The following is a 12,500-nucleotide window of genomic DNA, read 5'->3' as shown; positions in this document are numbered from 1 at the left end:
TATATGTATTTATATGAATATATATATATATATATATATATATATATATATATATATATATATATATATATATATATTGTGTATGTGAGTGTGTGTGTGCTTTTAAATACCTCTTTTTATTCTCTTGTAATCTAGAAAATTGTAATTTAGTATCGTCACCTCACGATCTAGAACATGTTTCATCTGTGGAAATACAGATATTGATACTCTTTGCTATAGAATGTTACTTTTGTGAGCAAAAATAAACAGTTCAACAAAATATGTTTTTTTTTTTTTATTCATTGGTGTAGAAGAAAAGTTATTTTGAATAAATGCAAGGAAATAAGAAGAATCAATTTTTGGAGTGCAGGTTACTGCATAACTTGTAGTGCAGGCTCTGCAGATTATTAGCAATTATATTTTAGCAAGGCTAACAAAATAGTTCAACAAATAACGGTTCTATTTCATTATTATTATTATTATTATTATTATTATTATTATTATTATTATTATTGTTATTAAATGCTAAGCTACAACCCTAATTGGAAAAGCAGGATGCTATAAACCCAGGGGCCCCAACAGGGAAAATAGCCCAGTGAGGAAAGGAAGCAAGGGGAAATAAAATATCTTGAGAACAGTAACAAAATCAAAATAAATATTATCGAAATAAATGAATCAGTGAAGAGAAAGTCACATATAACAACCAATTTATATCACATACAAAAAAAAATTCAAAATAATTGTTATAAATGTAGCATAACTAACTGTCTAACAACAGTGACGATTTGAAACATAAAACTTAAGTTTTTTTTTATATCAATGAAGAAATGTTCTTGCCTTTTTCCTCACAATTCAGGGCTATGGATCATGCCCAAACTACAGTAGTAAATATTTTTCTTTATTTTCAAAAACTCGGCGATTTCGTAATCTTTAAAGTTGGAGCAAATGCTTTTTTGTTGACCAGGCGGACATGAGTCTTTTTATAGTTTATTTATGACATATTTGTTTTTGATGTTGTTAATAGTTTATATATGACATGTCTGTTTTGACGTTGTTACTTATTTTAGAATGACTTATTGTTAATTTGTTCTCTTCATTTATTTATTTCCCTATTTCCTTTCCTCGCTGGGCTATTTTTCCCTGTTGGAGCCCCTGGGCTTATAGCATCTTGCTTTTCCAACTAGGGTTGTAGCTTGGATAGTAATAATAATAATATAATGACTGACTGTAACAGGTAGGCTACCATAAACAATAAAGAAAGGTAATGGATGATATATCATTACGTGTGGGAAATTACATCTTGGTCATATTTTTACCCCTACCATTTACTTCTGCTTATTCAAGGTAGCATCAATAATGCCACTATTATTATTATTATTATTATTATTATTGAGTTGTAACACCAAGTTTAAAGGTTTAAAGGTCGCTCATGAATGGCAGAGGCAAGGAACAGTGACATTGCCCTAGCAATCAGGACAATGCCCTAGAGACTGACCATATATGATCAGCGCCCAAGCCTCCTCTCCACCCAAGCTAGAACCAGGAGGGCCAGGCAGTGGCTGCTGATGACTCAGCAGATGGACCTATAGGCTCTCCCAAACCCTATAGACTCTCCAAACCCCCTCCTTACCTTAGCTCACAAGGATGATAAGGTTGCAGACACAAATAGCACTAACGAGTCTGAGCGGGACTCGAACCCCCTACTGGCAAACACCAGGCAGAGACGTTACCAATCAGGCCACAACACACAACCTCTTACAAACGTTATGTACTATCCTGGGGATCATATGATTCTCTTAGTACAGTAAGTGTAACTTGTTACATGTTCATTTTGAGAACGCAGTTTTCTCCGTCTTCATAAAATCTCTAGATGAGAACCACATTTATTAAGAAAAAATATGGTGAGAACAATACGTGATAAGGCGCCAGGTTAAGTTTAGGGTTCCCTAAATATATCTAATGAGATTAAGATTTCTTAGGGAGTTTGAATAATTTTACGATTCCTCGAAGATTTTGGAATATGTTCAAAGTTCCTTGAGAATTTTGAATAAGTTCAAGGTACCAAGAGCATTTCCACTAAGGTCTAGATGCCATTCAGATTTTGAGTAAGTTCTGGGTGCCATGAGGATTTTGAATAAGGTCAAGATGCCATTAAGATTTCTGTTAAGGTCAAGATGTCATGAGGAATTTAAATAAGTTCAGGGTGCCATGAGGATTTTGAATAAAGTTAAAATGCCATTAGGATTTCTGTTAAGGTCAAGATGTCATGAGGAATTTGAATAAGTTCAGGGTGCCATGAGGATCTTTTAAAACATCAACTTGCCAAGAGGCTTTTGAACAAGTTTGGGGTGACATGAGAATTTTTGATTATGTCAAGATGCCATGAGGATTTTTAATAATGTCAAGATGCCATGAGGATTTTTAATAAGGTCAAGATGCCATGAGGATTATGAATAAGATCAGGATGCCTTGAGGAATTTTAGGAAGGTCAAAATTCCATGAGGATTTTTAATAAGGTCAAGATGCCATAAGGATTATGAATAACTTCACTAATAAGTTAAACGTGCCATAGGGGTGTCTAATAAGGTCAAGATGCCATGAGGATTTTGAATAAGTTCAGGATGCCTTGAGGAATTTTAAGAAGGTCAAAATTCCATGAGGATTTTTAATAAGGTCAAGATGCCATGGGGATTATGAATAAGTTCAGGATGCCTTGAGGATTTTAAGGTCAAAATTTCATGAGGATTTTTAATAAGGTCAAAATTCCATGAGGATTTTTAATAAGGTCAAGATGCCATGGGGATTATGAATAAGTTCAGGATGCCTTGAGGATTTTAAGGTCAAAATTTCATGAGGATTTTTAATAAGGTCAAAATTCCATGAGGATTTTTAATAAGGTCAAGATGCCATGGGGATTATGAATGAGTCCAGGGTGCCTTGAGGAATTTTAAGGTCAAAATTCCATGAGGATTTTTAATAAGGTCAAGATGCCATGAGGATTATGAATGAGTCCAGGGTGCCTTGAGGATTTTTAAGGTCAAAATTCCATGAGGATTTTTAATAAGGTCAAGATGCCATGAGGATTATGAATGAGTCCAGGGTGCCTTGAGGATTTTTAAGGTCAAAATTCCATGAGGATTTTTAATAAGGTCAAGATGCCATGAGGATTATGAATGAGTCCAGGGTGCCTTGAGGAATTTTAAGGTCAAAATTCCATGAGGATTTTTAATAAGGTCAAGATGCCATGAGGATTATGAATGAGTCCAGGGTGCCTTGAGGAATTTTAAGGTCAAAATTCCATGAGGATTTTTAATAAGGTCAAGATGCCATGAGGATTATGAATGAGTCCAGGGTGCCTTGAGGATTTTTAAGGTCAAAATTCCAAGAGGATTTTTAATAAGGTCAAGATGCCATGAGGATTATGAATGAGTCCAGGGTGCCTTGAGGATTTTTAAGGTCAAAATTCCATGAGGATTTTTAATAAGGTCAAGATGCCATGAGGATTATGAATGAGTCCAGGGTGCCTTGAGGATTTTTAAGGTCAAAATCCCATGAGGATTTTTAATAAGGTCAAGATGCCATGAGGATTATGAATGAGTCCAGGGTGCCTTGAGGATTTTTAAGGTCAAAATTCCATGAGGATTTTTAATAAAGTCAAGATGCCATGAGGATTATGAATGAGTCCAGGGTGCCTTGAGGATTTTTAAGGTCAAAATTCCATGAGGATTTTTAATAAGGTCAAGATGCCATGAGGATTATGAATGAGTCCAGGGTGCCTTGAGGAATTTTAAGGTCAAAATCCCATGAGGATTTTTAATAAGGTCAAGATGCCATGAGGATTATGAATGAGTCCAGGGTGCCTTGAGGATTTTTAAGGTCAAAATTCCATGAGGATTTTTAATAAGGTCAAGATGCCATGAGGATTATGAATGAGTCCAGGGTGCCTTGAGGATTTTTAAGGTCAAAATTCCATGAGGATTTTTAATAAGGTCAAGATTCCATGAGGATTATGAATAAGTCCAGGGTGCCTTGAGGAATTTTAAGGTCAAAATCCCATGAGGATTTTAATAAGGTCAAGATGCCATGAGGATTATGAATGAGTCCAGGGTGCCTTGAGGATTTTTAAGGTCAAAATTCCATGAGGATTTTTAATAAGGTCAAGATTCCATGAGGATTATGAATAAGTCCAGGGTGCCTTGAGGAATTTTAAGGTCAAAATCCCATGAGGATTTTTAATAAGGTCAAGATGCCATGAGGATTATGAATGAGTCCAGGGTGCCTTGAGGATTTTTAAGGTCAAAATCCCATGAGGATTTTTAATAAGGTCAAGATGCCATGAGGATTATGAATGAGTCCAGGGTGCCTTGAGGATTTTTAAGGTCAAAATTCCATGAGGATTTTTAATAAGGTCAAGATGCCATGAGGATTATGAATGAGTCCAGGGTGCCTTGAGGATTTTTAAGGTCAAAATTCCATGAGGATTTTTAATAAGGTCAAGATGCCATGAGGATTATGAATGAGTCCAGGGTGCCTTGAGGATTTTTAAGGTCAAAATTCCATGAGGATTTTTAATAAGGTCAAGATGCCATGAGGATTATGAATGAGTCCAGGGTGCCTTGAGGAATTTTAAGGTCAAAATCCCATGAGGATTTTTAATAAGGTCAAGATGCCATGAGGATTATGAATGAGTCCAGGGTGCCTTGAGGATTTTTAAGGTCAAAATTCCATGAGGATTTTTAATAAGGTCAAGATGCCATGAGGATTATGAATGAGTCCAGGGTGCCTTGAGGATTTTTAAGGTCAAAATCCCATGAGGATTTTTAATAAGGTCAAGATGCCATGAGGATTATGAATGAGTCCAGGGTGCCTTGAGGATTTTTAAGGTCAAAATCCCATGAGGATTTTTAATAAGGTCAAGATGCCAAGAGGATTATGAATGAGTCCAGGGTGCCTTGAGGATTTTTAAGGTCAAAATCCCATGAGGATTTTTAATAAGGTCAAGATGCCATGAGGATTATGAATAAGTTCAGGGTGCCTTGGGGAATTTTAAGGTCAAAATTCCATGAGGATTTTTAATAAGGTCAAGATTCCATGAGGATTATGAATGAGTCCAGGGTGCCTTGAGGAATTTTAAGGTCAAAATTCCATGAGGATTTTTAATAAGGTCAAGATGCCATGAGGATTATGAATAAGTTCAGGGTGCCTTGAGGAATTTTAAGGTCAAAATTCCATGAGGATTTTTAATAAGGTCAAGATGCCATGAGGATTATGAATGAGTCCAGGGTGCCTTGAGGAATTTTAAGGTCAAAATTCCATGAGGATTTTTAATAAGGTCAAGATTCCATGAGGATTATGAATAAGTTCAGGGTGCCTTGAGGAATTTTAAGGTCAAAATCCCATGAGGATTTTTAATAAGGTCAAGATGCCATGAGGATTATGAATGAGTCCAGGGTGCCTTGAGGATTTTTAAGGTCAAAATTCCATGAGGATTTTTAATAAGGTCAAGATGCCATGAGGATTATGAATGAGTCCAGGGTGCCTTGAGGAATTTTAAGGTCAAAATTCCATGAGGATTTTTAATAAAGTCAAGATTCCATGAGGATTATGAATAAGTTCAGGGTGCCTTGAGGAATTTTAAGGTCAAAATCCCATGAGGATTTTTAATAAGGTCAAGATGCCATGAGGATTTTGAGTAAGTTCAGAATCCCTTAAGGTTTTTTTAATAAGCTCAGAATTCCTTAAGGATTTGGAATAAGCTCAGGATTCCTTGGGGATTTTGAATTAGTCCACGTTTATGTTGGCAAATCCTTCCAGGAACAGCTTGTTGGGCCCCACAGACGATGCCGTATAGAATCAAATGGAAATTAAATGGGAAAAGCATAATTTCCAACCTTTTTTATTTCTAGTGTCATCCGAAAGATGTCCCTTCGTACATGAAAGCAAAAACAATAATTTTGATGAACCTAATGATATCAAGTCGCTGAAAATTATATTGGAAAATTATTTATTCAATCAACTAATTAAATTCGTTCCAATATAATGGAATTGTGATGCATGATCTATTTTACCGTATTGAGTGGTAAAGCACAGGATGTGTATTTGCAAGGTCCGGTGATTAGATTCCCTCCCTACCACCATCAGATAACCCATATTTGAACGTACACCGAAAACAGATGCAATAAAAAGACTAATGCTTCATTAATCTATCTATCTATTAAGTCATTTCCAAAACAAAAGATGGCTCCAGAGTAAAACAACTCTGCAGCCACTTTCAGTTATCCCTTAACTGCTGAATCGTGCATAAACGACTTGTGCAGTAAATCTTCCACCGTAAAACTCCCTTCATTAAGAATACGAAGCTTCTATTTATTTTCCCTTTCCACTTGCCGAAATCCGTCAGCCAAGCCAGCCCTTGTAAACAGAACACATCACGGCCATACTAAAGCTCCGTATTTACTCTTGTCCCCTAACGAACCATACTTTCATCCTGTGTTTTCCTGATAGGGCGTGGTCTTTCTTGCCGTCATCTCCGTGCTCCCTTCACATTCTCTTCTTCACCTCCGTATTGCAAGGAAGACACCAAGTGTTGGCCTTGTCGGTCCATGGACGATGCTCTCTCTCTCTCTCTCTCTCTCTCTCTCTCTCTCTCTCTCTCTCTCTCTCTCTCTCTCTCTCTCTCTCATTATCAATTCTCTGCCCCCTCTCCTTCTCTCTATATATCTATCTGCCTACACCTCTGGACAACGCCCATTTCCTATTTTATCGAAGTCAAAGCGTGTTTGAATTCAGACTGTAAGTTCTACGCCAAGGATGATTTCTCTCTCTCTCTCTCTCTCTCTCTCTCTCTCTCTCTCTCTCTCTCTCTCTCTCTCTCTCTCTCTCTGTATCATTATAAGAATATATTGCGTATGAAGTTTATTTTGTTCCTTTTATTGAATGAAAGTAAACAATGACAGAGTAAATTAATTTTGGAAAACTAAATGTTTGGGTAATGAGTTTCCTCTAATACCGAATTACTCTCTGCCATTAGAGCTTCAATGATTAATGATGTTATTGATAATTAAAGATAAATAATTAGCATTTGAGAGATAGAGTCAAAGCTAACTATATAATGAATGTATTCAATGAAGGGGGGGGGGGACATAATCACTAAGGATAATAGTCCTTTGTAACTAGGAGAACTTATTGAGATACTTCATCACATTTTCTTGTTAATGTCAATGTTGTTTTACATTAAGCTGGCCTTTGCTGTGGCCTGATTGGTAAAGTCTCTGCCTGGTGTTTGCCGGTCGGAGGTTCGAGTCCCGCTCAGACTCGTTAGTGCCATTAGTGTCTGCAACCTTACCATCCTTGTAAGCTAAGGCTAGGGGGTTTGGGGGAGCCTATAGGTCTATCTGCTGAGTCATCAACAGCCACTGCCTGGCCCTTCCCTGGTCCTAGCTAGGGTGGAGAGGAGGCTTGGGCGCTGATCATATAATATATGGTCAGTCTCTAGGGCATTGTCCTGATTGCTAGGGCAATGTCACTGTCCCTTGCCTCTGCCAATCATGAGCGACCTTTAAACCTTTATGTCAGCAATGGATCATACTCTATCATTATATACTTAATTAAATAAGAGTAAAATCTAATGCCGCATATATCCCCATAGACTGTCGTTACAAATGAACTAAGTAGCTATTATTCAAATACATCAAGAAGTTTTATTATTGTTTAATATTAAGCTAGCCTGGAGAAGTCTATATGTTCATAACATCATTAAATATTTGTTTATCTGAATCTGTGTAAAATTTAATCCCATATTTCTTCCCGTAGACCAGAGGTTCCCAAACTTTTTGTTCTTATGCAACCCTTCGGCATTTATATGAATTCCTGTTTGTCCCTAAATTTGAGGATGAAGAAGAGAAAAAATTAAATTGATATTATTATTATTATTATTATTATTAAATGCTATGCTACAACCCTAGTTGGAAAAGCAGGATGCTATAAGCCCAGGGGCCCCAACAGGAAAAATAGCCCAGTGAGGAAAGGAAATACGGAAAAATAATATATTTCAAGAATAGTAACAGTATTGAAATAAATATTTCCTATTTAAACTGTAAGAACTTTAACAAAACAATAGAAAAAGAAACTAGATAGAACAGTGTGCCCGAGTGTACCCTCAAGCAAGAGAACTTTAACCCAAGACAGTGGAAAACCATGGTACAGAGGCTATGGCACTACCCAAGACTAGAGAACAATGCTTTGATTTTGGAGTGTCCTTCTCCTAGAAGAGCTGCTTACCATAGCTAAAGAGTCTCTTCTACCCTTACAAAGAGGAAAGTGGCCACTGAACAATTACTGTGCAGTAATTAACCCCTTTGGTGAAGAAGAAATGTTTGGCAATCTCAGTTTTGTTAGGTGTATGAGGACAGAGGAGACTATAAAGAATAGGCCAGACTATTCGGTGTCTGTGTAAGCAAAGGGAAAGAACCGTAACCAGAGAGAAGGGTTCTATGTAGTACTGTCTGGCCAGTCAAAGGACCCCATAACTCTCTAGCGGGAGTATCTCAACGAACAGCTGGTGCCCGTCCGTTGAGATAATTCTACTATTCAATCTCACTGCAAATTACATTATGTATTGCGCAGCACTGGTTATTCTCTTAGGTTCAATGTACCCCCTGAAGAGTAAAATTGTATCACTGGGGGTTGTGGTGGGCAATGTGGTAACGACGCCAGACTGGGGTTTAAGTCCCGCTCAAACTCGTTAATTTCTTTGGTCGCTGCAATCTCACCATCCTTGTGAGCTAAGGATGGGGGTTTGGAGGAGCCTATAGGTTTATCTGCCGAGTCATCAGCAGCCATCGCCTGGCCCTCTTGGTCCTACCTTAGGTGGGGAAGGGGCTTGGGCGCTATTACTTGCCACGGCCATTCATGAGCGGCCTTTAAACCTTTAATCATGTACATAAGGTTGGAAACTCCTTTAGTTATTACAAATGAACTAAGTTGTTAATAACTAACTAACGCTTCCAACGCTGGTTGAACAAAGGACCACCACAAGATTGCTATAATATAACATTATTTTCTTATTTTCTCAGATAGATCTTCTCACCTGATGCCTAATAGCTTTTACATGATTCTCATCCATAGAAAACGAATCTATGGATATAAATTACACGATCGTATAAGCAGGGTAATTTTGGTTCGTCTACTTGATTATCCAGGAATAGAAAGAGGCATACGTTTTAATTTCATTACAGTTGTATCTTAATTCAGGGGACATTCTCTTGTAGCAAGGTATACAGTTCATCCTTGTGCTAGAGTTTTTAAGAAGCGATGATATCCATTTATGTTGTGTCTTAGGGCGTGGTCGTCGTATTTTTGTGTTATAATGATGTCAACAACTTCAATCATGTTAACTATTACCTTTGGAGAGAATAAGTACTTGATAATATAGTTTAAAATAAACTAGATTATCTTGAGAGAGAGAGAGAGAGAGAGAGAGAGAGAGAGAGAGAGAGAGAGAGAGAGAGAGAGAGAGAGAGAGAGAGAGAGAGAGAGAATATCCGATATATGACAAAATATACAACGAATAAACGTGACATTTAGAGAGATAGCTAAATGAAAACAATATTAGTTTAAGATGCGAATTTTAGTCGCCCCTAAAAATGGAAATAGAGAAGGTTGGCAATTTATCGTTCCCTCAAGTGACCTCAAAAACCTCCACTGGAAGAGTTCGAAACCTCAAGTCCTTGATTCGAACGTCTTCCCTTGCAAGGTCACGAGTGTATGGGCGGTGCAGATGGGCGAGGGACTTCTTCAACGATGCCGAATGGGCGTGGCTTGATTGTGACGTAACGAATAGACTCGTTACAGATCGGATATTTGGGTATATAAGACTGGACGTTACACTCAAGCGACAGGAAGACTTACGTATCGATTCAGTCATGAGGGCTTTGGTGAGTAATGCTCCACAGAAAGGGGCAAAGTGAAGGACTTTATTTAGTTTTGGTGTTTGGGTATCGGATATTGTTTACTAGTATTCAGACATTGTATTAAACTATTGTGAATAGTAATTCTGTATCACACAAGTGCCTTTCTCCTATCTATTAGCCTCCCGTCACAAAATTGCACAGCAAACATTTTTTATCAGTAGAAAAAACCTAGCCTTATTTCATTTTTGTTTATTAGAGTTACTCAGTCTCATATTTGGTGATTTCCAATTGGATTTTACAGTCTTGCCTCTCTTTGAGAAGTAAATAGACGACGTTCTATTTTATCATTTCAGTTTAAAGTAATATCTCGCGTAAGGAGAAACTGTATTATCGTCTTTCAATGCTGTCGTATGTATTTCCAGGCATCGTTTCTACATACCTAATTCAAAGATCACATTCAGAAGCGTTGAATGATGTCCCTCGCTACTAATGCGAAGAGGACGAGTGTTGTAAGTCACAAAATGTGGTCTGCCTTATATCTTCAGAAAATATTTCGAGATGTTGCAGTTTTCCTGACGTTTAAAGGAGCATAAGAGTCCACATTTGCGGTCTGAACTTGCGTGATCTGTTCAGCCATTAAAAAAAGAAATTATTTTTCCAGACTGATATAAAACAATTCGGTGCATAGGTATATATGATTCCTTAACAAATAAACACAAAAGTAAGTGCTAGTGATAACAGTGCAAGTGGGTAACTATAAACCGTTTAGTGAATTGAGAAAAATAGGCAACTGTTATATAAGGTTTCTCTGGAAGTTTTTCTGTACTGCATATGAACCTTTCAATTTTCATTTCCTTCTCTAAGTGAATGTCAACATCTATCAGGACATTTCAGTTTTGCCTAATGTGTAAACTTTTCGTTTAATCTAATTAGTTCTGTGGATAAATTACAAAATATAATCCGCCGATTATTTCCTCATATAATTTATTATCAAGATGTAGAATTAGCCAAATGATCTTTTTTTTTTTTTTTTTGAGGGGGGATATTTCCATTTTTGTATCAGTAAAGACTACTAACTAGCGAAAAATGAGATTTTCCAAACAAAAACTTGCAGACTTGATATATAAAGGTTTTATTTATTACTCATATACTTTCTGCCCCACTGTGCATGTCTTGGTCGTCTGGCATTTGGCCAAGCTCTGAAACACTTGCTGTTTTATGTAAAGAAAATATTGAATTTTTCTCTGCCAAGCAATGCTTATCTTAGTTCTCTGGTGCTTGGCCAATAACTGTTATTTCTAACTTGATTAAGTCTGCAAAGCGATTTGTTTCATAACTATCATTTTCCCTTCCAAATGACGTCTAGGAAGCAACACTAATTCCTCTTTGCTTTCCAGGTGATTCTGGTCGCTGTAACCTACTGCTCAGCACAGCTGGTGCTTCCCTCCGCACCATGGGTGCTGCCAGGAGCGAATCTGCTCACCGTCCCAGTTGGCGATGCTGAGGTCAAGTCCGTGCCTTTGGTTCGACCTTATTCTTATCCCCTGACCACCCCTTACCTCCACCCCTATGGTCTTACCCCTTACAGCCTGCCTTTGGGCCACCACCTTCCTTACGTAGTGGCAGCCGACGCAACCCTCAAGGCTACTGAATTCCCCTACGTCTACGAGAAGGTAGCACCAGAGGCCCCTGCCGCAGAAGAAGCACCTGCCGTCGAAGAGGCCAGGCGTCGCCGTCGTGATGTCTCCGTGCCCCTCCCTTACCTCCAGGCAGTGCCCACCACCAAGGACATCACTGTCGAGACCAAGCAGTTCGAGGCTGTCGATGCTGCCACTCCCGCCGATACCACAAAGATCGAGCTGACCACCAAGGAGCACGAACTCACCGTGCCCGCCGTCAAGTACGTGCAGCCTCACGTCAACCTCAAGCCTGTCACTTACACTACCTATTCTCACGGTGTTCTCCCTTACACTGGTTATTCTCCAGCTGTCCTCCCTTACACAACTGGCTATTCTCCAGCTGTTCTCCCATACACAGCTGGTATCTCTCCAGCTGTCCTTCCCTACTACGCTGGTTACCCAGCCCTTAGCTACTCACCCTTGGCACCAGCTCCCGTCATCAAGATCGACGAATAGATTTGACCTCAGGTTTTGATCTTTCTCAAAGTTGAAAAAAAAAATGGAAAATCTTCTGATTGGAAATTGAAAACTTGATCGTGTTATCCATAAATTGGAATAAAAATGGAAATACTTTTCAATTTCGCATCAGAAAATGACAAAGAACCGAAAATAACCCGATAAAACAGGAATTTCGATAGGAAAATTGGATAAAAAAGTAGGTTGTGTTGTAATGGGTCTGTCATACACTTATCCTAGGTTAAACATTTGCTTGTTTTTACTTATGGATAATCTGTTATGAAACTTTTGTCTGTAATAAACTGCATTGAAAAAATCATACTTTTACTTATGTGATAAATTCCCCCAACCCCCAAAAAAGATATTGTTCATTTTAAAAACTATAAATACAAGTTCAGGTGAAAACAAAGAATACTACATATACACAATACACACACATTATATGTATATATATATATATATATATATATATATA

At 37.9% G+C, this 12,500-nt stretch overlaps 2 protein-coding genes across 2 annotated transcripts in view; one reads left to right on the top strand and one right to left on the bottom strand.

Moving 5' to 3' along the window:
- Nucleotides 1-12,500, bottom strand: part of LOC137633217 (glutamate receptor-like) — a 58,969-nt gene that overhangs the window by 42,337 nt on the left and 4,132 nt on the right. The gene's annotated exons all lie outside the window — the stretch shown is intronic.
- On the top strand, nucleotides 9,762-12,343 carry LOC137633191 (uncharacterized). Its single transcript, XM_068365346.1, has 2 exons — nucleotides 9,762-9,914; nucleotides 11,288-12,343. The coding sequence occupies exons 1-2, from the start codon at nucleotides 9,903-9,905 to the stop codon at nucleotides 12,023-12,025; spliced, it is 750 nt and encodes a 249-aa protein (XP_068221447.1). The 5' UTR covers nucleotides 9,762-9,902; the 3' UTR covers nucleotides 12,026-12,343.

Source organism: Palaemon carinicauda, chromosome 42 (assembly GCF_036898095.1).
Source record: "Palaemon carinicauda isolate YSFRI2023 chromosome 42, ASM3689809v2, whole genome shotgun sequence".
NCBI lineage: Eukaryota > Metazoa > Arthropoda > Malacostraca > Decapoda > Palaemonidae > Palaemon > Palaemon carinicauda.
This window is presented reverse-complemented; position numbering and strand designations above follow the sequence as displayed.